At 38.8% G+C, this 26,109-nt stretch overlaps 1 protein-coding gene across 1 annotated transcript in view; it reads right to left on the bottom strand.

Annotated features, from left to right (window-relative positions):
* csmd3b (CUB and Sushi multiple domains 3b) overlaps positions 1 to 26,109 on the bottom strand; it is a 553,034-nt gene that overhangs the window by 4,285 nt on the left and 522,640 nt on the right. The window contains exons 60-68 of the mRNA XM_053491539.1: positions 22,889 to 23,062; positions 19,416 to 19,589; positions 13,128 to 13,201; positions 9,749 to 9,860; positions 7,658 to 7,837; positions 5,921 to 5,986; positions 3,924 to 4,082; positions 1,928 to 2,040; positions 1,655 to 1,742 (exon numbers count right to left, since the gene is read on the bottom strand). Coding sequence (XP_053347514.1) covers positions 1,655 to 1,742; positions 1,928 to 2,040; positions 3,924 to 4,082; positions 5,921 to 5,986; positions 7,658 to 7,837; positions 9,749 to 9,860; positions 13,128 to 13,201; positions 19,416 to 19,589; positions 22,889 to 23,062 — 1,140 coding nt within the window. The remainder of the gene's footprint in view (positions 1 to 1,654; positions 1,743 to 1,927; positions 2,041 to 3,923; positions 4,083 to 5,920; positions 5,987 to 7,657; positions 7,838 to 9,748; positions 9,861 to 13,127; positions 13,202 to 19,415; positions 19,590 to 22,888; positions 23,063 to 26,109) is intronic.

Raw genomic sequence — 26,109 nt, 5'->3', positions numbered from 1 at the left:
ATCACTCAGTCATCGTCTATACCATGTCATCCTGTATACAAGGTTGTGGGGGGCTTGGAGCCTGTCTCAGGAGACTGCGACTCCCGCACCCTGGAGGAGCAAGGTGACAGTGCTAACCACTAAGTCGTCGTGCCGCTGAAAATTAAACAGTTCCTGTTTAGTGTCTGACTAATAATGAATAGTTTGGGGCTAGAAATATGATCCTTTCGAGTAATTATGTTCTGGTTCATAATGGTGCTTTACATCATCATTTCTGACTGGTTTGAATGTAGTGCTTAAAGAATAAACTATGCCCAAAACAATAATCCAAGTCATAAATTCTGCCAAAAAGCCAAAGAGGGTAAATAAAATGTAAAAAAAAAAAAAAGTCTATAATTTTTTTTTTAACTCTTCCTTTTCTGACCTCTTAGTTTTTGCATTCAGCTAAATAATTTACATAACTGCATATGACTAAATGAACCACATCAGACGTTTTATACACATGCATGCTTATAAAACTAGAATCCCTAAACTACAGCCATCTCAAACACACATACTATGTCCCAATGAACCATAAAGAACTGGTAATGTATGCAAAGAGTGCATTTCTAAATGCTCTTTTACATCCTCATCTATGATTCTCATTAGGGTACAGATGCCTGAGTTGTGACTAAGAAACCAAAACATATTATAGCATTCATCAATTCAATCATGTTAAACCTTCTAAAAACAGTCATTAAAACAATGCTAATTGCCCTGAAGCACCTCTCAGCCATGACACTCGGAGAACTGAGCGATCATCTCATCAGCGAGTGTTCGGAGTGCAAACTGAATTCGAGTGCAAGACTGAGATTGCAGACACGCAAGGATTTAAGACTAAGAAGTCATAATGTGAATAATAATAATAGATATGCAGGTTCAAATCCGCAGGTTCAGTTTTTCGTCCCTGAAATTCTATATGACATAATATTTTATTATTTTGGTAATATTAATAGAATAATCCAAATACAGTGGTACCTCGGCATACGAACGCCCAGATTTCAGATCCAGATGAACGTTCAGATCTTCAGAACTGAAATTTTATAAGAAATCTGCCCCTGCATTTGAAGCATTTTCAGCATATGCGACTGAACTTAAACCCCGGCTAAGTTGCGTGTACGTCCAGGAGCTGTTCAAAACTTGTTTGTGTCAGTGGGAAGCCAAATGAAGCAAGTTTACATATTTTTTTTTTTGGGCATTTTGTGCAGAATTTAGTCAAGACGTAGCACCATGGGTCCAAAGAATATTAGCAAGGATGGTAGCAAGAAGAAAACAGAGCCGCTTTCAGGTTGGGTTTTAAAGCAGCCGGTGCCAAGAGGAATCATAAATTAAGTTTAAGTGAGGTTTAATGTCTTTTTATTTCATATTTTACATGTTTTTATTTACAGGTCTTTTCTAAATGTTTTGATTGTTTTTAAATGCTAAAATATGATTATAGTGTTGGAAATTAGTAATATTGGTAATATTTATGGGTGCCTGGAACGGATTATCTGCATTTACATTATTTCCTATGAGAAAATGCGTTTCACAATATGAATTTTTTGTCTGAAGAACTCGCCTCCGGAACGGATTAAAATTGTATGCCGGTGTACCGCTGTATATAATACAAAATATATATAGAAACATGATACATTACCTAGCCTTTGCAGGCCAAATTGGCCATAGTCTTTACCCTGTATAAAGCCTTGAAAGACATAGGTGGTACCATCGGGTTCTGGAGAGACCTGTGTGCAAGTTAAAAACAAGAGGGTTCTATCAAAAATGGGATATTCAGAAAGGGTCAACTGGTATAGAATATAATAACTTTTTGCTTAAATATCACACGAAATGTTTCAATAATAAATTTGTTGCTAAAGACTAAAATGCAATTTTCAGTATGTCATAATTTTTTTTAGTGCTGCATTCTTACAAAACCATCTAGGGACCACTGTTCTTCCTTCATCCTGGTTAGTGTGGTGGTAGAGGATGCCTGCACGTCATATACAAGCAGCATCAACCTCGCTTCCTGGCTCTTGTAGACACCTGTATCCAGAGGCAGAGAGAGAGAGAAACGGTCATCTCAATATGACCAAATACTGCAGCTGCAGTTCTGTTACAACATCTGGCTGCTTCTCCTATTCACACTGTTATTAACCCAAAAGCAATAAAAAACAGCAATACAGCAAACAGCAAGCGGGCTCACATGCACCTGCTAAAAAGAGCTTGTTATATCTACGGCAAAAATCAAGTCTGCTGCTTCTACATTAACTTCCACCAAAATTCAACTTTTGACTAGAGTATTTTGAAATTTTTGGACCTCTCATGTACTGTATGAATAGTGATCTGTGTAATTACCGGTAGCAGCGTGATCATTTTAAATCGAAATGTCTGCGATTCATTAAAGAATGCAAAGGATGTCAGAGTTGACTATGTGACGACGGTGCCAGAGATGGAACTCGGAAAGGTGAGCGAGACAGATTAAGTTTAATGATGGCGGAAAATGTCAAAGTTCTCTCAAATAGCATGAATATTTCATAAGAACACGGTAGAAGAGTAGGTTTAACTGTTGAACTGAAGCACTTAAATAGCGTCATTAACAGGAAAGAAAACATGCCATGCTTTATGCAAAACAGATAAAGAATTCTGTACAGGCACGCCACGCTAAAAACGTTATTAGAATTCGACATGCTACTGAATAACAATTGCGTGCAGAGTAATTGAACTATTACTATTATAATTATAGTCTAAAACATTTGAATATCGCCTGAAAGTCGACTTCAGAATGATTAGAACCTCATATTATATGAGCAAAACTAAATATATTCCAGCAAAACATTTGTTGCTAAATTACTAACACGCTCCGTACGTGATCCCGCCTTACTTTGTAGAGAATGAGACCCACTGAGCTTTAGCTTTAGTTTCCATCAAGGCTGGAGAACACTTGTAGAAAAACAATCTGTTTTACAATTCCGAATGATGCTCTTAACTCTACTTATGCATTTTAGATTCACTTACATTTGCTGGTAAGCAACCATCAGAAACTTGTCTGTTGAAAGCTCTTTATATTTTCCCTTGGTGATGAATGACAAAAGAACTTAACATTTCAAATAACGAGTGCCTGCATTCCAGGACAGTAAAAAAAAAAAAAAAAAAAAGTCGAGGGCAAACACATATGAAAACCTGAAAGCCTGTCATATTATTATTAATTTTTTTTCAAGGATGACAATTTGTTTGCTTTTTTTCTGTATTATTCATTAGAGGCATCAATAACTTCTCGTTTCTGAGAATATATACGATATTTTAAATTTAGTATGTTTGAGAATTATAGTTTTTTTTCAAGTTGCTGGAATGGAAATGTTGAATCACAGTATGCATTGTTTAATTTATACACACACTCTATTGACGGGTGACAACCATTCTTCTGGAGTTCTGTTTGTTAACTTAAAGCTTTTTATTTATTTTTTTTCTTTTCAATCATCAGAAATGACAATACAGTGGTACCTCTGCATACAAATGCCCCCCCTTAATAAATTTTTCGAACAAACCCAGCCGAACTAGAACGCCAGATACGTTGCGCTTACGTCCGGAAGCCAAGCCAAGCACGTTTACGTATTTTTTTGTGGGTTTTTTTGCATTTTGTTGGGAGATTTAGTGAAGACACAGCACCATGGGTCCCAAAAAGGTTACCAAGGATGGTAGCAAGAAGAAAAGGGAGCCGCTTTCATTTTGGTTTGTAAAGCAGCCGGTGCCAGGAGGAATTCTTAATGATAAATAATATCTTTGGGTGGCTCCATCTACAGTACATTATTTCCTATGGGAAAGTCTGTTCTGCAATACGAACCCACGTCTGGAACGGATTAAATTCGTATGCCGAGGTACCGCTGTAAAGAGTAGGTTTCGGGGTATAATCTTGCAGAAGAACCAACCTGAAAGCAGGAGCTCCATGTTGCTACTAGTTAACGTGACATTAACTCTACCATTGGTTGTATTAAAGCTTGTGATGCTCAGAGTCATCGGTTGTTTTCTTCCCTTGTAGTTATACGAGCCCTTCCATATGTAGTTCGGAGCAAATACATCATCTGGGACTGAGAGAACAAACAAACAAGGAGAGAGGATTAGTCATTAAGCTTTAACAAAAATAAAGCAGTTCATGCAGCTGTGCATACAAACAGATTTAAAGTGAATTAAGTCTCAGTGGAAAAACTGTAGGTGTGTAAATAAATGTCTGTATATTGTATAAAAGGTTAATAATTCACAAACTGGCTATAAAGATAAAAAAATACTATTGGAAAAAAAATGAATAGATACAGTATATGAGATTGAAGAATTATGATTAAATATCTAGTGAATTGAAAAAGAGAGAGACTAGAAATTGCTTTATTGTATTGTATGAATCTAAAACTAATCCAATCAGAAAACATCAAAAGCTTTATCAAGTTTAAACAGTCACCTGAAGTGAGTGACAGCTATAGTGTGGTAATACGGTGCCCTAGGCGACCTTCCCTTCAGCGCCCCTCCACCAAAAAAAAAAACGAAAAAAAAAACCCTTTGCTCTAACTTCGCTCTAATGTTTTATTCAGATAGCACAGGTGCATAGCTATATCTTTTGCCCCTTTCTCCTCTTTTTCTTTCCTGTTTTTTTTTCCTAGGCTAGGGACCTGATGGCTTGGGAGTCAAGGCTATTTCGTGTGAGACTAGATTTAAATGACTTGTAATGATCGCAAACAAAATGGAAACAATAGATATAAAATACATAGTCACAGTATTATGAATGATTTTACTAACTGCAATGTGGTACTAAATTAGAGGTGTGCTTTTTTTCCGACAATCAACCTTGCAGTCGTTCTCAGAGAGGGAAGACCCGATTTCCACGTGGCCACGCCCTGCTCATCTCATACTTCTGCTTTGAGTGTCCTTGCTCAAAGATTGCACCAACAAGGTTGATCTCCACAGTGACGTGAATAATGTGACGTGCAAACTAGTCCGATTTTTATTTTTGTTTTTTTGCATGTGCAAAGTTGCATTGTGGATATTTTGTGTTACAGTCAGGAACAGACTACAAACTGAAACTAAAACATAATGCTTATGTCTAGTTCATATACAGTATCTAACATGTACAGTACAGTAGCTCCAACAACTGGATGTATTCACCCTGCTAGAAAATGACACGTCGACAATAACTGTCTACTTCCTCGAGATCTTTGCACAAAATGTTTTTTTTTTTTTTGCTAAATTTTATGATTTTACTTGTGCAATAATATTGATTAAACTGTAACAAAACCTAAAAAAAAACACAAAAAAGTGTTAACATTTCTTGACACCTTGTGAATCAATACTGGATAGAATTATCATGCTTTAACTACGCAAAAAGAGTGCTAAATTAGAATCCTCCTTTTAATAACACTTTATTCATTAAGACACAAATCGAAAAAGATCCTTGATTACTTCTCATACCATATAAATGGGCCCTGATCCCAGAGCACTTGAGAACAGCTGCATCATACAGATCAAAAGTTTGCAAATGATCAGCTGCATGGCTTTCTTTCTTTCTTGGCTCACCGAGCACATAAGTGTTAGATCCTTGCTGTGCCTGATGAAGGTCAGACAAAAAAAAAAAAAAAAACAGGAGGAGGATTATCACAAGAAGAGTTCGCGAGTGGCCCGGTCCACTTTAGTATCAAACTGAGTGGAACCACTGTCCTACTTATTAGCCACTCCTTCCTCCAAAGGACGCCTTTCTAGAATACATCAAGGACAGCTAGGAGTTTGAGCTACTGGTGCGCTGGAAAGCGGAAGAATTGCAATATTAAGCTGTTACTTAACTGTTTAACATGCACAGCCTTCCATTCTGTAGCATTTGAAATGTAATACTGGACAAAATGTTTTCATTTTAAGCTTTTATATTACTTTATTATATACATACCATTCAGTTTGGGACTCGGTGTACCCGGGACCGGCTTAACAGGCTTCTCTGAAAGTTTGGAACCAGCTAGAATATGCATAAATAAATGTAAATTAGTAGAGCATTTAAAAAACAAACAAAAAAAAAAACATTTTACATCAAAATGCAAACACACAGATAGTAGCATTCGTGCTGGCAGAGCTCCAAGAACCTGTGATTTGCGCCATTTGGGCTGTAACATCTAGCTCTCCTATCTCTGCGTCTTGCAAAATAAAAACTTATCACAGAAACGCAGAAGCTACGGAAGGTGACACTGACACTGCATCAAGCACTACTACAAACATGCAACAACAAAAAAATATTCCCTTTCTTTGAAAGGAGCATACAAAAAAAATGCAGAAAAAGAGGGCGATAAATAATAAACGGACCTCGCACAGGACTGGGTGGGACACCGTGAACTGAATCTTTTATTTTGGCTGCCTTTCACATCTGTTTGTGTGCAGTAATTATGAGGAAACCTGCAGTGTGCAGCTGTGTGCCCACACAGCAGTAGAGGCAGGGTGCCATGGATGCACTGGGAGGAAATCACAGCACGCTGCAGGCACCATTCTTATCACACCTCTTTTTTTCTTTCCCCACACATAATACAAATGTTTACTTTAATGGGCTGTACATAAGCGAGGGCAAATGTCTCAAACTGCATCTGCAAAGTCTGTAAACTGATTATACAGGAGGATCAAAAGGCCCTCAGCCACGCGTTGGTACAGTAGATAAGTGTGAAAATCAAAATGAATTAAGTTCGTGTAACACTGAGTGACTGCAATTCATTTAGACCTTTCCGTTATCCAAATAAGAATATCCCATTGCAACCAGATTTAGCTGATGACCTTTCAATAATGTTTTTTCCCCCTTAAAAAAAGACCCAAACCTTTTAAAGACAACAGGATCATGAAATGTGGCAAATATTCGAGAGTGCATTAGTTCAGAAAATGTGTGTAGTTAAAGAAAATATGTTTTGAAACTCATCACAATGTTGCATGAACCAGGACCTTCCATACTGTAATGATTTATAATCCCGCTAAGCGGTGTCTCTCAGAGATTGAGGATGAAGGGTTTTCTTCATGATGTCTATTTCCAGTTTTAATGACATTAAGCAGCACATACCTGTACATCTCTGCTATACTCATACTGACAATGCTATTTATTTAATTTCGGTTGCGTCCCAATTTAATTTTTGGTCAATTGCAGTAAAAACAGAAAAAAAATGGCCAAATATAGGAATTTGAGTGACTTTGACAAGAGCCAAATTGTGATGGCTAGATGACTGGGTCAGAACAATTCTAAAACTGCAGCTCTTGTGGGATGTTCCCGGTCAGCAGCGGTCAGGACCTGTCAAAAGTGGTCCAAGGAAAGAAAACCAATGAACCGATGACAGGGTCATGGGTGCCCAAGGCTCATTGATGCACATGGGGAGCGAAGGCTGGCCTGTGTAGTCCAAAACAATTGGAGAGTAGCTCAAATTGCTGAAAAAAGGTCATGCTGGTTCTGATGGAAAGGTGTCAGAACAGACTGTTTTGTCAGGTTGTGCATCCTGACCCTTTTCCAATGCTAAAAGTGCCAACAAAAGAGCAGATTGAAACTGGACCATGTCGCTATGGATAACATCAGTTACAGTAGTGTTCCAACATCTTTAATGTTGCCAAATTTAAGTTTAGCTCTAATGGTAAATGTTCTATTAAACAAGGAGACATTATATACCTCGACACATTGGCATCTTTCCTGTCCATGTGCCATCAGACCTGCAGACTCGATGCTCTGAACCTCCGGACATGAAGAAACCACTCTGGCAGGTGTAGATGAGAGTGTATCCGTAGCCAAGAAGGTCCATCCCCACTACTTCCACATGCGGTGGGCTCTCTGGCTGCTTACAACTATGGGCTGATGGAAGAAAGAAGGATAGAAAGACATCCTGTTCTTCATTTCGAGTTCAGGTAATGCACTTTTGCAATATCCTATCTCCTCCCTCAATACCGGTTAAAACAAGAAACATCATTGCCAGTCATCCCTCTTTTCCTATCTTAGTCCATCACCCATTCCTTTAGCTGGAAACGCTGCTGTCAGCCCTTGATGTATACTGGCATGCACCAGAGGAATGAAGCACACCTTTACTGGCAGATCAAGCACCAGCCAACATGCAGTCACTCAGCAGAGGAGCTCAAGCACTTCTCCACTATGATCAAAAGTAACCCAGATTTGCCTCAACACTTTGATACTCTTCACTGATTAATATACCAGTACGGCTGTGAAATAAACACCTAATTACTTTCAGTAACTAGACAGTAATCCATTCAAACGTTTCGTACTGGCCCAGTCAATTATGCAATAATGATAACCCTTAGCAGGGTTAAATAGGTGCTATAAAACTAGAAATTACTTTGGAAAATATTTGACTATTGTTTCTCCCAAAGGGCAGCGATTAAGCAGTAAGGTTAAACTAGGGAGTGGAAATAAGGCTGATTATGAGATATGGCTTGTTTTGGATGTTGTCAGACGCACTGGATAAGCAAAATTACAGTGCGCGAGTATAAAAATAAATTATGATTATTCTAAAACACAAAAAATGCTATGATTACTCCAAAACATACAAAGGCTATTTAATCACAGGACAAGTTAATCACATACAATTAAAGTGCCGCAAACTTGGTTTTCCCCCTACAGCTATCCCATTGCTCAATCTCCCAATTTTGCAAAACAATGACAGTGCACTGGGGGAGTCACATATGAAACAAAATGTAATTAGCTTCTGAAATGGTTGGGCTGAATGGCAATCTGTCTTACAAAATTGGGAGGCAGCTGTTTCCTTTTTCCAACACAGTCACTCCAAGCTGTTTTAATGCTGCTCATTTTGGGGCTTGTACTCATGAGGAGTTCTGAGTGAAGGCTCCCTAAATCTGCAAGGTCACAGCTCGGCCATCTGACCAAATCCTGCGGCGTTTGATGAGGGAACAGTATGCTAATCTTGATCTTTTCATTGTACTTAGAATTAATATTCATGGATAGCTTTATATTGGAGAAATCACTGACGATAACCTTAAAGACAAATAATTTGGAAATTATGCAAAATTCAAGGAGATCAGTCTCACCGTGCATCGATCTGTTTAAATCAGACCTTTAACCCAAAGAAGGCCTTAATCCGCAGGTGAAGGCAAATCAAACAAGCAACAGCGGCCAAAATCTTGTATCACTAGATCTAACTACTCAGTCAGCGTTTTCTAGACTACTTTACAGACTGAAAAAATGCCTACCAAGCAAATAACGTTCTTTATTTCTGTTCCATTTTATTGCTCCGGCTTAATAAGCAATATGCCTTTTAAATTCAATTTTACATCCGGAATAAGGACTGTATTATCCTGAAAGCCTGGGTTTAAAGGACAGATTTCTTACATAACCGCACATAACCCAGGACACCCACTGTCATCTCAAAACGCCGAACATTTTTCAACTCAGTTTCCTGTTGCTGCTTCTGTGAGTACCACGGAGCAAAATATAATGATGCTTTTTTACTCTGCAGAAGCCAAGCCCTTTTTTAAAATTTTTACTTTTTTTTTTTACGAAGGATAAATGACTAACTCTTATGTAAACCCTGCTGCTGGAGAAACAGGAGCTCACAATCACAGAACACAAATAATACCTAAACCTGCTGAGACACTTTCTTTTGAGTTTGTGAAACACTTTTTTTTTTTTATAGTCAAAAAATGATCTTGCAACATACTTACATACAGTAATTTCAAAAACATATTCACAAGTCGAATACAAATGTTAACCGGAGGGGGTGGGTATTGCACGTACGGATGCATTCTGGCTGGGTGCCGCTCCAGGTGAGATCAGCCTGGCACAGACGAGTGGTGGAGCCCTGAAGCAAGTGTCCAGGCTGGCACTGGAAGGCCACCATGCTTCCAACCTGCAGCATGAAAGCAACACCGTACACACTCAAGTGAGCAGAAGTCATTTAAAAACACCCCTTGAAAAGAAGCTTTGAAAGTAGCACTTGGAATATTTATTGATTTTGTAGTTCTTTTTCTTTCCCCCCAGATTTTCTCCCTAATTTAGTTCTATCCAAATCCCATCCGTCACTGGGGGCTCCCACTTTAAGGCTGCTCTCCTTCGAACCATGTGACGCCAGCCGACCGCATCTTTTTTCGAAATGCTAACACACTAAGAGGGCAGCGCTATCCGTACCTTCCTCTTGTGTGAGCTTAAAGACACCCATGATTGGCTATAGAGCTGCGATTGATGTAAGAGCAGTCATCCCACCCCGCTGAGAGAACTCGGCCAATCAGCTCTCTCTAGGCCCCAGGCTGCGGGAGGCTACATCCTTATTTTGTAATTCTTGGGTATAGACAGTACTGTATCTTAATCTATGACAGTTTTGTAAAGATATACAAGGGAGAGATCTACAAGTGCTTTAATTGCCAAAGAGAGCTGGAACCCCTTTTTTTTGGACCATGTCTCCACCTGACATCCTATTTCTGTAGCTCAGTAGGCTTGTTCTTGTTATCTACTTCTTATTGAATCTACTGCAGGAACACAATAATACTGTACAAAGATGTTTTCAGCACCAGTACTGTAAAATAAATGATAAATTCATTAGCAGGCCCAACATGATCAAAGAACACAACAGTGTATTTGTTATTTGTCAAGACCCTTGTTTAATTGCCAGGAAACCTTATTTACTAGGCTAAAACACAGTAGTTATTATATTACATTATAAGAATATTAGTGTATTCATTTAAGGTATTCAAAAGTTTAGTGTGTAATATGGTACTGTTTTAGGACTCATGCAATATGCAATATGGTACTTACTGTTTTACTTACTGTATTCATTTATAGTATTCTAAAGTTTTAGGACTTAATTTTTTTTGTAGTTATTTATTACTTTTCCTTTCTACTCAACAACTACCGTGAGCAACTGTAACCAAGAATAATCAATTTTCCTCTGTGTTCAATAAAGTTTTTTGAATCTTGAATCTTGAATATGTAATCAATATAGGCCTGTAGATTTTGCTGTTTTTTTACCCCCCTGCATTCGGGACACTTCCGCAATCTGCATGCAGAGAGCTTGAACTGTGATTGGTCAGTATTGGCCCTATGATCATCTCTCCTTATTATTTTTATTTGACTCCAGCTTACATCTTTATTCTATATTATTAACTTCCAGCCGCCTTACACACAGTATGGTGACTTAGTGGTCAGCTCTGCCATCTTGCACCTTGATTCCCTCCTCTGGGTTTGTGTGCATGGAGTTCGCATATTCTCCACGTGCTTGGTGGGTTTTCCTCAGAGTACTCTGGGTATTAGATTAGGTTAACTGGCATTTCCAAATTGTGGGTTCTGTGTGTGTATGAATGTGCGTTTGAATGTTGACTGGAGGTCCTACCACGGTTGTAAAAATGGGAATAAATACAATGGTCACCATTGGCCTCCACGGTCCCTAGTTGGACTACAGATGGATAGATGGATGGAACATCACCCAAATGAGGATGGGTTCTTTGTTGAGTCTGGTTCCTCTCAAGGTTTCTTCCTATTGCCATCTCAGAAAGTTTTTCCTTGCCACCTTCGCCCTTGCTTATCAGTCTGAATCAATGTAATAATTTTGATTTATATATTTCTAATTTCATACTCATTTCCTAATTTTCACTTTGATTCTGTAAAGCTGCTTGGTGACAGTGACCGATCATCCTCAGCAGTGGAAGACCATGTGTAACAACACCTGCACAGGATCCGTACATCCGAATATCACACCTGCGTGACAGGTACAGGATGGCCACAACAACTGCCCGAGTCACACCATGAACACACAATCCCTCCATCAGTGCTCAGACTGTCCGCAATAGGCAGTCCATGAGGAGGAGATGCACTGCAGTACTTCAAACAGCTGGTGGCCACACCAGATACTGACTGGTACTTTTGATTTTGAGCCTCCCTTCATTCAGGGACACATTGTGAAACATTTTTAGTTTATGTCTTATGGTGTTGACTCTTTTAGTGTTCATACAAATATTTACAAATTAAGTTTACTGAAAGTAAAAAAGGTTGAAAGGCTTTTTTGCTGAGTATATAATGAAAAATATAAAAATTTAAACCTACTCAATAAAACCACAAATAAAATTCTAACAGCGCAGAATCAGCATTGTCTCAGCCACCTGGATTACTGACTTGTCCACGGTCTCCATTTACCCGATGTGATCGTTTATGTTGGTGCTTCCTGTTACGCTCGTGAAACGCATACCGCAGCTCTGACATTAACTAGACTGACAGAGTCGGGTGAGTGAAATATTAACACGTGTCAGAGTGACACATGGGCTCAGCACATTAATTGATTAACACGTTCTTCCTGGCGATGAACCTGGCTGATGTGCCATAGGCAATACTGCTTATCTGAAAGGTACAATATCTCCTGCACTCCAATATCATTACGCGCCGTCTAGTGAGAGGGCGTCAGTAGATCCAGTGAGATGATTTATGAGGCAGGAAAGCCTGATATTTCGCTGTCCTCTCAAGCCTCACCATGCCTTGGCCCCTGCATTACATTAAAGGGTTGAATTCTTAATGTTGGTGCATCTCTAGAAAAAAGAAATTCTTGCCTTTATATACGTACAGTCTCTTTTATTGCCACTCATTTGTAAAATGAATACGTATTTCTTTGTTTTGTTTCAGCTAAATCTTTTCTTTATTTCTGTCCTTTGATTGTCACACAGTCCTTTTCTCAGTCTTGCTCATTTGTGTTTGAACAGAATTTATGGGCAGTCCTTAAAAGTCCTGTTTCTTAGACAAGCTCTCCGTTTGTCTTATTCACGAGCATTTATATTTGATCCTCTAATTTTTGTTTATTTATTAATTAATTTATTTAATTCTATTTACAGTAATAATTACCCATTTTATTAGCAAACACAAACATTTTCCCAGCAAATTAATTTCTCTGCTCATTAAGGACATGAAATGAAGTAAGGCTTGTGTGTGTCCTGCTGTGCTTGCACTGTAGGACACCCGGCCACCAAGCACATGCGCACACAAAGCCATCTGACTCCGGGTCATGTTCCAAAGCCTTAAAGTAGATCAGGTGCAAACAGGCCTCATGCATAGAAAACCAATCAAGGCTGAAGAATTCACCTTCAGTGAGTGCAAGCGGATCCGCAGGAGTCATTTCAATGCTGCGGATTTTTTTTACCTTGAAGCCAAAGGTCCTGTTCATGGATCCGTAGCGAGGCGTCCCTGGATTCTCACAGGTGGTACGGGTTGGTTCTGGGAACAAATAAAATAAGAAAGAGGGATAAGAAGAGAGAGAATTTGAGAATAGGAAAACTTAGACAGATAGAGCGAGAGAATGAAAGAGAGGGAGAAATCAAGATTCCATAAGTCACTTCCCATCCCTTTGAGTTCGAACTGGAGCAGAAATATCATTGCTGCATAACGAGAGATGGTCCTCATAAGCATGCAGCACTGCTCCCTCCCTGGTGTTTTTCCTACATTGCTAGGGTCTGGCTTATTGTGATGGTTATGGAGACGGTGTTTAAGTGTGTGCTGCAGAAACGGTGATTTTTTTTTCTTTGAAAAAATAGGATAGCGAGTGGAGACCCAGCAGGGGGCAATGTTGCTGCAGTGGTGGGGGGGTCTCAGAGCCAGCTGCGCTGCTCAGTAATTGGGATGTGGATCACATCCTCGAGCTAACGCAGAAACCAAAGATTTAATGCAGGCGTGCAAATGCCAGGACAGCGCGGAAACCTTACGCAATGGGACTGCTTATACCTTCTAGCAAAAAAAAACAAAAAACACAAAAAAAAACTCTTCTTTCCTATTACAAAATCAGACGTGTGATATGCACGCAAAGGGAGGCAGCAACACTGGCTTTGACTGCGGCAAGGAGAGAGTGTTGGTAAAGATCTATGTAGAAAGGCGGTATGTGCATGCCAGCCACACGAATTATTTCACACTCACACACACGGTGACCTACTTCTTATACTTTTCCTGATAGCATGAGAGAGAAATCTGTCAGTTTAACAGCAGAGTGATGAGAAAAGGTGACAGTATGAGCATACAGTCTGTCCAGTCTGTCCCAGCTGTGCTCTAGTTTTCCGAGTTGTGCACGTGTGCCATAATTTTTTTTTCAAAAACATTAAAAAATGTCACCCTTTCCTTGTTTTAAATGACATCATCATGTAACAAGAGGTTAATATAGGACACTACGGAGCGCTCTGCAGCTCCCTGGAGACCTGACAAAGCGTGATCATGATTAGGTATATGACTAATTAGATGCTCTGTGTGGCCACATAGTCTATTATTGTAAGCCACTCGAGGCTATAACCAAATATTTAGCTTAACTTCTAAATCAGACCCTTGTTGGCCGTTCAACTCTCTTCAGTGACGCTCGAACCGATTATTCAATTACTTACTCAATAAAAACAATTATCGATGCATTTATTGATGCCAGGAGAACGCCATCTTTAGGGGAGTATAAGCAAGTGAGTTATAATTAGATAATTGTCATTCTTGAGGGAACAGGAAGAGCCTTTGTTAATTATGCATCATGAAATATGGCTGATGAAAATGCCCTTAGCCTTTACACGTACATGAGATTGGATCCCACTGCTAATACTAATAAGACACTGCCACATTATTTATATATATATATATATATATATATATATATATATATATTTACACACAGCGTATACAGGGTGAACCAAAAGCCTGAATCTGTTTTGAAATTTGACATTATTATCATTTGAGCCTCAAGATAGCAATAGATACAGATAGAATAGAAATGGATCCACAACATTTTCCTTTTAGCTGATCTGTCAGTCAGTAGTCTATTGGAATAGACCCTGAAAAACTAAACTTTTGAACTAAAGGAGGAAATCATCTCTGCCGTCTTAAAAAAGTGAGTCGATCCCTGTAGTGCCAGCATGGTCTAAAAAACAGTTTTTGTCTTCATAGCTAGATTTCCAAATAATACCGACTGTCCAAGGTAAGTTTTTATTTAACCCCATTCATGTTTATATTGAGCCATACAATTGTGCATAATAATACAGCGTGTGTCCTATTTGAGTCACAGCTCCTAGTGGTCATTTGAGGAACTGCACGTCTCAGGTACTGGCTATGCCTCACTAACCAGCTAGCTGGAATCATTGTAGTTTAACTTACCACCAGAAATATAGGGGTTGACATGGGATGACGTTTAGAAAAGTACTGTTAGCAAATGCAAAGTAACATTAGAATATAAAATAACGTTAGCAAAGACCCAAAAACTTTAGGTTATAATGCAAAACATGACTTGTTTTTTTTTTCTGCCGTTTTTTTTCCTTTTCCCTTGTCCCCTTAGAGACTCTGTAGTAGGTTTTCTCAGTTGAATATGAAAAAAAGATACTGCTGATTATCAACGCGGGAATGAATGGCGCATTGTCCAAGTGCAAGTTGATCTTGGAGCTAAACTATTTGCTTTGGGTGAAAGCGCCATCTAGCCATCATTGTGTTTTAGCAGCTTCCCATTCAAAACAATAGGCGGTCAAATGACAGCTGAACCGCGTTATAAGCAGGTGACACTGGTGCGGCGCTTCTAGTGTTAACCCTCTACTGCTCAGATGTGTAATGAGATAAACATTTAAGTTGCACAAAGTTGGATGAAGGGTGTCTGTCGAATGCCGCACTGTTACTGTTACACATTACTATTTTTTTAATGCAAATTAATCATATGACCAAGTTTGACCCTCATGACTTTCCATAATTGCAATGCGGTTACCCGGGGAAAACTATTTTTACAAGAATACATTAGACATAAGCTGTGGGAGTGGTGGCTCAGGCAGCTAAAGCTCTAAGTTGTTGATTTTTTCGAATCAGAGGATCTGTTTTGGTGGTGGCGGCTCAGTGTGTTAAGGCTCTTAGTTACTGATCATAAGGTCAGCGGTTGGAGCCCCGGCTCCTCCGGGCCTCGAGCAAGGCCGTAAACTCTGTCTGCTCCAGGAATGCCTTATAACACCTGACCCTGTGCTCTGACCCGAGCCTACTTACAAAGCTGGAGTACGTAAACAATAAAGAATTTCGTTGTGCAATGATGTTTATGTAATGAATAAAGCTTGCACCGATTAACTAGTTCGAAATTTTTAATCGATTGACAGCACTATTTATTAAATTACTTTTCACAAAACTTTTAGTCAGAACATTAAATCCTTATTACTAGGATATATGCAATAGTGAAATCAACAGGGTATTCGTTATGTATTAAACAGTTAACCTAGTGTCTAAAAGTTCAACAGAGGAAATTGATTTCCCAGCTAATAATCTTGCAAATGAAACATTTTGTCTTAAAATATGAGTCATATCTGCTTAAAAGGTTAAATAATTCATTAGAGACCCCCCTACTTTGTATTTATTTTCATATCCTACATTTGTGATTGCGGAGGGGCGAGTCTGTCAGCTCCTGCAGTGGCAAAGTTTTTAAAAAAATCAATATTATTTCATTAATTATTTTTAATTCTTCCAGTTACGGCGCCACATTTCATATCTAAACTTGTTTCCTCTCATCAACCAACTGCTCGCTCCGTCTAAAGCCACTGAAAGGAATCATATTGTTCTTCTCAACAATAACCTGATCAATAAAGCATGGAGGCTCTTTGGGGCAGCGCTGGACCCGGCCTGCTGTGGCAGTAGGGGAGCATTGATTTTTCATTTTAATTATGTATTTATTTTTGGGTTTGTGGGGGGGAGTCGCCGTCTCGAAATATTGTTGCACTCTTCCTTAAACTTATTGTATAAAAAAAGTGAAAAACAAACTGACCAAGCACAAAAACTTTCCAAATTCATGACCTCATGTAAGGAAGTAAGTTAAAAAAACAAACAAACAAACAAACAAACAAAAAAAACCCAATGAGGGACTAATTCGGACTTACTGGCATGCGGTGTTTGAGAAGAAACACTCCATGTTAAAGTGTGAATTAGTTCTGAGAAGGCTTGAATCAGCTTCCGCACCTACTTTCCCTCTGATTAGCATAAAGTACTTAAGCGAAAAAGGTTGAAATGAAAAGCAATAAGCGGTTATTTGTGCAAATGTTTTAAGTGTCAGTAATTGCTACAATTTGTTCCATTGAGTAAAATCCTAAATTGCTGCAGACAAGAGGCAATTGATTTTATATTCCAAGCAATGTTTTTGTTTACCGAGTCAAGTATAGCATAATTCAGCTTCATGGTTGTTGAAGCAGTATCCAGCTGAGCCTCGTGCGCAGTGTAATCAAAGCTCAAGGCTAAAGCAGACTAAAAATGTCACACCTATCCAGAGAACTCTAGGCACTTTTAAAATCGCAAAATCAGCTCATGCTCTCCGAGCTGTGTGTGTGTGCTGATGTATCAAAAGTATTCAGTCTGACAAACACACACACCACATATGGTTGCCCTTCATCCCTGCGCTGAGTGAGATCCACAGCTTCTTTACAGCTGGCTGCCTGAAATGACTTGGGCAGGTCTGAGAGAGCGTCAGTAGAGCACAGCACTGGCTTCCTGTCCTGATGGAGTTCATTGAGTGGAGCTCGACTATCAACACAAACAGCACAGGCGGACGGTCATGGTGTAAACCGCGAGGCTGATGCAGCACTCTCTGCCCGCCTGGATAATGGTGATAAGGACATATATTTTGCGGCAAATAATCAAAAGGGTTCTACTTGGAACCAAATTTAGAAACATACCATTACAATTTTCCATAATAGTGTTATTTCTTTTTTTTTTTTTCCTGAAACAAGTTAACAATCACAGCTCGTCTGCTGGAATTGCGGTAACCTGGTCTGCCAGTGAGGTGGGCAGTGTTTATCGCCAGACACTCCGTGACCTGAAACAGTAATGTTCTTGTGTTTATGATGAGAAGACTGATGCTGATGGTTAGCATTAAAGGACCATCCAAATAAAATAAAAAAAACACGTCGAAAGAAATGAAATATGTTTAGCTTGTAATGTATGTGACATGCAGTATTATCAGCAGTCATGGTGCTAATTTGCTGTAATTTTTAATGGCTTTCAATAGGAGGAGAAAAAAAATCTAACAGTGTGAACATTTCACTTCTTACTCACTTGACTATGTCTATGCTGGATTTTTCATCAATATGATGTATGGTACTGTAGCTTGCAAAATTATTCATTCCCTTTAAACATTTTGTCATATTACAAGCCCAAACGTAAATGTATTTCATTGAGATTTTAGGTTATAGACCAACAGCTAAAGTGACACATAATTGTGAAGTAGAAGGAAAATGATAAATGTTTTTTAAACTTTTTTTTTTTTTTTTACAAATAAAAATCTGAAAAGAATGAGTGATGTGCATTCGTATTCAGGCTATTTAGCTGAATTGGTCAATTACATAAAATCCCAATAAAATACATTTACATTACATTTGTGGTTGCAATGTGACAAAATGTGAAAAAAGTTCAAGGGGTGTGAATACTTTTGCTGTACTTTACCATATGTCATTAATGTCTTTAAGAAAATAAACTTTAAACATCCAGAATGCATTGCAGGTTTCTTATTCTGCAGTTACACCTAAATTCCAGCAGAGACTTGGCTTGGCTTGGCTTGGTAGCGATCCATGAGATGAAAAACACATGGTGGTGTTAGCATCATGAAGCTTTGTAATCCTCTGGATTTGAGCAGACTGTACAGATGTGGAGATGAGAGACTTGGACAGACTATAGGACTAAAGATCTTTGTACCAGATATCTTGTTGTACCAAAATTCTGTGGGGTTTAAATAAAACAGAAGGCAGACTTTCCTCAAGCCTGTTGAGATGACACTTCAATGGGTTTGATCTAAAATGAACGAAATCAAACAAACTTGTGGAGTACATGTCAGTTCGAGCCAAGTACACACTCATTAAAGCAACAATCTGACACAACAAATACTGTGTATCTGTGTAAACATTTCAGATAATCTCCTTTCCATCAAAGTTGTTGTCAATAATATAGCTTGTAGTTAAATCTATTGTATTAAATCAGAAAATAATGCAACACAGAAGCATTTTCACTTGTCTGCTAAGAATTTTTGGCCCGGCTGTATTACGGATTCCTATTATAGGCAAAAATAAAGCAGAGAGAAATCAAGCCATGAAATGTTGTTGCTGTTTCACACATAAAGTGTAATCCAAACAGTTAACTGAACAAAATCCACCCACATCAACCTCGCTCACTGATATTCCTCATTAGATCAGGTTGTTTTAAACTTGCTTTTGAAATGAAAAATATCTAACCGTGATGTCTGCCTTGGTTTATAATAAGGCACGCAGGTATCCACTAAAAGCACATTTAACATCGGCGACCTGTATTGCTTTCAATAGACACTGATGAGCGGTTGAATAAATGATTAAATGGTAAGATGTAACAAGTGCAATACCATATATCATGTAAACTGTGCATATGTGTGTATTAGAGAAAGAGAGAAAAAAGGAAAAAGAGAAAAAGACAGAGCGAGAGAAAGAGAGAGTACCTATGCAGCGAGGCTGGAAGCCGCTCCAGGTGCCATCAGCCTGGCAGATGCGTGTTGTGCTGCCCACTGGGATATAAGGGGCGCTGCAGCTGAATGACACCTCCGACTGGTAGATGAAGCTGCGGCCTTCTCTGAAGCCATGGGCTGGAATTCCTGGATCCCCGCAGAACTTTGCTGTAATGAATACAGTAGATCGAAACATTGGTGCACTTAAGAGCAGGAAATCTCAAACTACAAAAAAACGAGAAAACTGCAGTAGGCCAAGTCAGGGGTTTGGTATTTGGACACCATGCTGGATACTGGATCTTTTGTTGGAGTTGGCTGTTAAATAGGATTCCGTCCACGATATAAAAGACAAAAATAATAAAACAGGCAGAGTGTTGCTTCCTTGCCCATAAGAGAACCAGGCAACATTCCACTTTTATTTTTTTTCCAATTCCAAATCTAAAACGGTTTTTTTTTTCATTTATATCCACATATCACTTAGGGGAAGGAGGGTTGAAGGTTTGAGTCAGTGTCCTGAAGTATCTCAGTGTGATCATTACCTGTAGCCCAGTCTCTGTCTAGCAAGAAACACGTCTCTGGGGTTAAAAAAACAATAAGGTTGAAGGTTAATTCACCGGCAGGCTGATTCATTATGAATGTGCAGTATGGAGGGCTAGGACCCAGCACTATATACTTGACTTTTCTTAATAAATTATAAATGTGCTGCCAAGATACACAATAAGAGAAGAAAGAATGATAGAGGACAAAAAAATAAATCAGTGCACAGAATGACTACAAAGGCACGCTTGTGCACCTAACTCTGGTCATCTGAAGAAGAAAGTCAGGCCTGAGCACCACGAGAGAAATATATAGGATGGCCTTAATTATGTGTGCGCAGTACCCCAGTTTTGCGCTGACCCCTTCCCTTTCTTTACTGATATACCAGATTAAGAACAGCATGAGACGCCTGACCACTTTGCACACCACTGCCTTAAGCTAATACTGGGATGTCTTACTAAAATGTTTTAGACATCAAATAATGGAATTAATGGACTGCTCCTGTGCTTTTCACCCCAATTTCTATTCAGCACATCTGAATAACAAGAAGTGACTTGTTTTTCTTTCTTGAGAAAAGACCAGAAAACCAACCGACTCAAAACTTTTAAACGTATTTAAATTTCGGACCAATCCTAGCTACTCCTTTAATGCCTCCTTGAGTGGCGCGGCAGAAAGTCATCAGCCCTATTGTTGGGATATCACGAGTTCGAATCCTGATGTCACAATCATCCATGGCTCGGGAGTCTCAGAGTGGGTAGGGTGGTATACTCTCTCCGTTGTTAACTACTGTAACACTAGGCGATCAAGAGCATGTAAACTCATGCATGTGGAAGTGGGCGGATAGCTCTCGATTGGTCTTTTGTACCAATGTTCGAAAGAATGTGGATGTTAGCTTCATGTGGATCAAAGGAAACATGTACTAATCTTCATCCTCACTGATTTTATCCTAGCGGGTATGTGATGGGGAGAGCCATCTGGTGAGTGGCAACTGGGTTGGGCTGAATTGATGGGTGAAACTTGGATAGAAGGGAAAAAATCCCTGAAAACTCACTCACTCAACGTCTAGACCGATTTATCCTGTATTTAAGGTCGCGAAAGGGCCTGGAGCCTTAGGGCACGAGGCAGGGTTCACCCTGGACAGGGTGCCAATCCATCGCAGGGCACACACACAAACACTCACTCACACACTCATTTACACACTATGGGCAATTTGGAAACGCCAATCAGCCTAATCTGCATGTCTTTGAACTGTGGGAGGAAACCAGAGTACCCAGAGAAAACCCACTGAAAACTCCATGCGGGAATCGAACCCGGACCCTGGAGCTGCAAAAAACCCTGAATGCCAAAAACAAAAATGGTAACCAATACCAACTGCTCCTCCAAAACGTTTGATCCATCCCAATGTTGTTATTATTGTTTTTTACATGGTTGTCTCTATTTTACAAAATATATCTAAATAAATAATACACACTTTTCAACAATTAATTAATTGATTGATTGAAAACTTAATGAAGTATGCTGTTTTTGTCCTAATAATACACATGAAAATCAAAATATCCTTACCCACACAACTACAGTACATTGGACATGAACACGAATTCTCTTCTCCGATTTAAAAAAATGATAATTCATGCACATTCCAACATTATAACACATAATTGAACAAAAATTCAACAATATTTGAGCATTTAATGAAAGTAAAAAACAAACAACTAGTGCTTCAACAACTTCCACACAACCCTAGTTTTCTATCATGTAAGTGTCAAATAAAATGAAACTTACTTTTTAATTCTGTTATTCGTATAGGACATCATGTTACAGGGATTGTCTACAGACCTTATAGTATAGGATATACAGTATAGTATAGTATGCAATGGGTAAAGATTAAATAGAAAGTAAAATTATATTTACTCTCATCACATCCCAAAAGCCGAATATGACGAGTGTACTGTTGTGTCATTACGCCACACGGTGTGACACTTTAAAAGTAGAACAGATTTAGCAGCAAATAAATCTGCAGTGGAACTCACGTCGAAAAACTTTTTTCCCCATTTTCTTAAACCTCCTCGTTCACAAACAAGCCACTTTTACGTTTTTTTTTCTTTCAAGTTCTGAAACCGAAACTTGTTATCATATCATCCCTACGGCTCAGCAGGGACATTCATAACCCTTCACAGTCGGCTCTTGTCTTATTTGTCACCCCATTCTGCCATCTACCAAAACTAATAGGAGTCATACGGCAAGCTGATCTCTGGAGGCCGTTCGCTTAGATGCCTGTTGATCAAGATCTGTTGTGACGCTCAGTTCTGTTGGGGTCAGTGGATGGAGCCCTGTCTGTGATGGAGCAATTACAGGCAGGATTGTGGCTGTGAAGTGTGGCTACAATGCAACCCTAATGTGATTATAACGTTAGCTGTGTCATTAACGCAAAAGTTCAAACTGGTCAAATGTCATATGGAGACATTACTTTTGGGATTCGCTGCACCTTATACTTCATTCTGTCTAACCTAGACCTGTTGTCCTCATTAGTAGACACTTTATAGCATCATCTAATGGTAGAATAAGCGCAACACACTAATTAGTAGAAACACAAAAGGGTGTCAAAGTCAGTTTCCTGTTCGAAGACAATGCTTGGATTTTATACTTATTCCCAAATACTGTATATAAAAAAAATGTAAAAATGCATAAAAATTTAAGCTCAGTTCTTCCGAGGTTAAGAGATAAACAGGAAAACTGTTTTTCTTTAGCTTTGTAACTCAAGTGTAATGTTTAGATTATGTGCATCCTCTTTATTGTTGTATGTATTGTATGTGTACCGGTTTCTGGCTATCGAGGTCTTTTACCTTTTCCAGCCTCGACAAGCGAAACAGACCAAAACTGTTACACGCGGTTACAGAACTGGAATTTCACCCTAATGTGTCAGTACTTACGCAGGCACTGGGGCACCTCTCCGCTCCAGGTGCCATTGCCCACACAGGTGAGGATGGCAGGGAAGGAAAGTTCATAGCCAGGAGAGCAGCTGTAGCTCACACTTGTGCCCCATTCAAAGTCGTTGCCCTCTAATAGTCCGTTAGAGATGAGGGGTGGGGCAGTGCACGTCACAGCTAGAGAGCGAGAGAGAGAGAGAGAGAGAAATGGAGTCAAAACATGTGATGTAAAGCAAAGAAAGCCCTGTTCACAATCAAAAGGGCAAAATGCTTTTAATCTCAGCGTGTGTGGGCCGAGAAGAAGCTTACATTCCTCCTGAAGAAAAGCCATAATTGGTATTCAGTAACAGGTTTAAAAATATATATAAATAAATAAAAAGAAACCTGGTTTTTATTCTAAATAAAGTCATACTGTAAAGCACTCTCCCTATATTTGTAGCGTTGCATGTTAATGAATTAACGCCTGGTAATTTCTATGTAAATGACTTTAATGCACAGTGTTTTCATCTACCTACACAGAGCAGCACACTAAGCTGCCTCGCACACTTATCAGTCCCCGCGCACTGCGTCCTAGTGCTTCCCTAAACGAACCCGAGCACCACGGACTTGCTGTAGAGAGAATGTGTGTGTGTGTGTGTGTGTGGAGGCAGGAGTGAATCTTTACACAAAGAAAGGAAGTTCACGCTTTGTAGCTCAGGCCCAGGATGACTCATGTTCCCTCAGACGGCATGATGCCATCCCACCGAAACACACACACACACGCACACACACGCACGCACACACACACACACGCACACACACAGACCTGTATTTCATTCATATTCGGTGGAACAAAAAAACAGCAGCGTAAAGCGACAGAATCGAGAATAACGTAGGTTTACTGATACAATGAGCAGCCTATGTGGGATCAGAGCTTATTACAGAGGCATAAGGTTGCCGGGCTGTGAGGAACGTAGTGATTGAAGGTGAGACACGGGTCTGTTTGATGGATTTGGGATAAAGCCTGTCGTAATTCGAGGTTGTGCAACAGCCTGATTCCTGTACACCGAATTCATTGAAACGGCATTACATAGGAGAGGCTCCGTCTCGTCTCAATTACAAATACAAAAACAGAAAAAAAAAAAAAACAATGAACAAATATTTATGGCTGACATGCGGAGCCTATGAATGTGTAATAAATTCTAAATGACTGTATTAACATTCGGAACTAGTCTTGGATACGGTCTGATGTACATCCATCGGGACTTGACCAGCTTCTAAGCTAATGAATACTTAATGCATGCGTTCTCGCTTGTACAAACAGCGAGCGAGAGAGAGAGAGAGAGAGAGAGAGAGAGTGAAAGAAAGACAGAGGGATATGCTGAATGAGAAATATACAGAAAACACGACAGCCACCAAGACACAGCACTTGATAGTGACATCTCATTCTGTCTACACCTACTGTAGCACACAGACCCACAATGAGAAATAACCTTGTAGTCCCAAATTATCTTTATTCTCATCTCCTTGTAAATAATAAAATATATAACCACCTATGAATTACTGAATTACCTTTGCCAGTGGGAGCCTTTCTCATGGTATATTTTTTATGCTGTTTGTTTTTTTAAAGATCATTTCATTTGATTTTAAACGCAGTAATTGATAAATCGATGCAATATTGAATTCGAAGGAATAATTAAAAAAAAGTACATAAACACTGAGCAGTTGTAATACATAATACACTATAATAATAATACATTTTAATTATAAGCGCCTTTCATAACACTCAAGGACACTGTACAAAACAATCAACAAACAAATGAGAAATACAAACAACCAAACAACACAGAAAAAAACAAGAATGTACAAAAATCTGTACATTCAAGGAGGATAAGCTTTAGTGAATAGATTTTGAGTCTGGTTAGAAAGAGAGAGAGAGAATCTAAGTTACGGATGTCTGGTGGGAGGGAGTTCCATAGAATGGGAGCAGAGCGACTGAATGCTCTACCCCCCATAGTACTGAGACGGGCAGAAGGTGAGACCAGGTGAATGGAAGCGGATGATCTAAGAGAACGAGAGGAAGTGACAATTTGAAGTAGATCGAGTAGATAAGGAGGGGCCAGGTTATGGATTACCTTGAAAGTGAGCAAAATGATTTTAAATTCAATTCTGTATTTTATGGGAAGCCAGTGAAGTTGCTGCAGAACAGGAGTAATGTGATGGAAAGAGGGGGTTTTGGTAATGATGCGAGCTGCTGAGTTAACATTAATTAAAAATGATTGACTTAGAATAAGAAGAAGGGATGGCTGTTTGGATACAAGACAAGAAATCCAACATGCTGTAAGAATATTATTTTTGTGACGTTGAACTCCATGAACTGTACAATCAAATCAGTAGTTGCAACACTTAAAATACTGTAAAAGTACTGTACAAGTTAATTTAATAAAAAGGTTATGAATGGCTTTATTGAAACTGAGTAAAAGACTTACCATGATGGTTATTAAGACCATAAACTCATGGGTAAGTATTGATAATAAGTGGGACCATTCACAGGAACACTGAAACGGATATTTTCAGGAATGTACAGGATCAGTGCATGTGAATTAATAAGGCCTGTACGGTGGTTGAGAAGTGCAAAACAGTGCAAAAAAAGCGTTTTGTTATTTTCCTTTTGACTTTGTTACTTTGTTTTCAGTTTTGTTATTTAGCTTTTAAATTTGTTATTTTGTTATTTGTTTTTTTCAATTTGTTATTTTGTTTCCATTTTTGTTATTTTGTTTTTGGATTTGTTATTTTGTTTTAGGATTTGTTATTTAGTTTTTTTTATATTTGTTATTTTGTTTTCAATTTTATCCTTTTGTTTTTGTTTTTGGATTTGTTATTTTGTTTTGCACTTTTCGGCCACCATAGGCCTGTGTGTGCCGCAATCATCAACTATTTAAGTCTATTTTTAGAGTGCTTTTTATGCTAATGCATATTTTTTAACAATTGATACTCAGTAACACCACAAACTGAGGATGGGAATTTAATCTCTAGATCTTTTTTTTCATTAAAGTTTAGTATGGAATTTACAAAAATTTTGTAACTGTTTGATAATATTTGCATGCTCTGTGGATTCTGGGACACGTCTACATTTTGGGTAAATGAACTATTGAAGTATAAAACTTTGCACAGGTCTTAAGCCACCCCTGATTTCTTCATATTTTTCTGTCCAAGACTTTATAATAAGTATAATAGGGGAATAA

Source organism: Clarias gariepinus, chromosome 3 (genome assembly GCF_024256425.1).
Source record: "Clarias gariepinus isolate MV-2021 ecotype Netherlands chromosome 3, CGAR_prim_01v2, whole genome shotgun sequence".
In the NCBI taxonomy this organism is placed as follows: Eukaryota; Metazoa; Chordata; class Actinopteri; order Siluriformes; family Clariidae; genus Clarias; species Clarias gariepinus.
The sequence above is the reverse complement of the archived record's forward strand: the minus strand, read 5'-3'. Positions and strand labels throughout refer to the sequence as shown.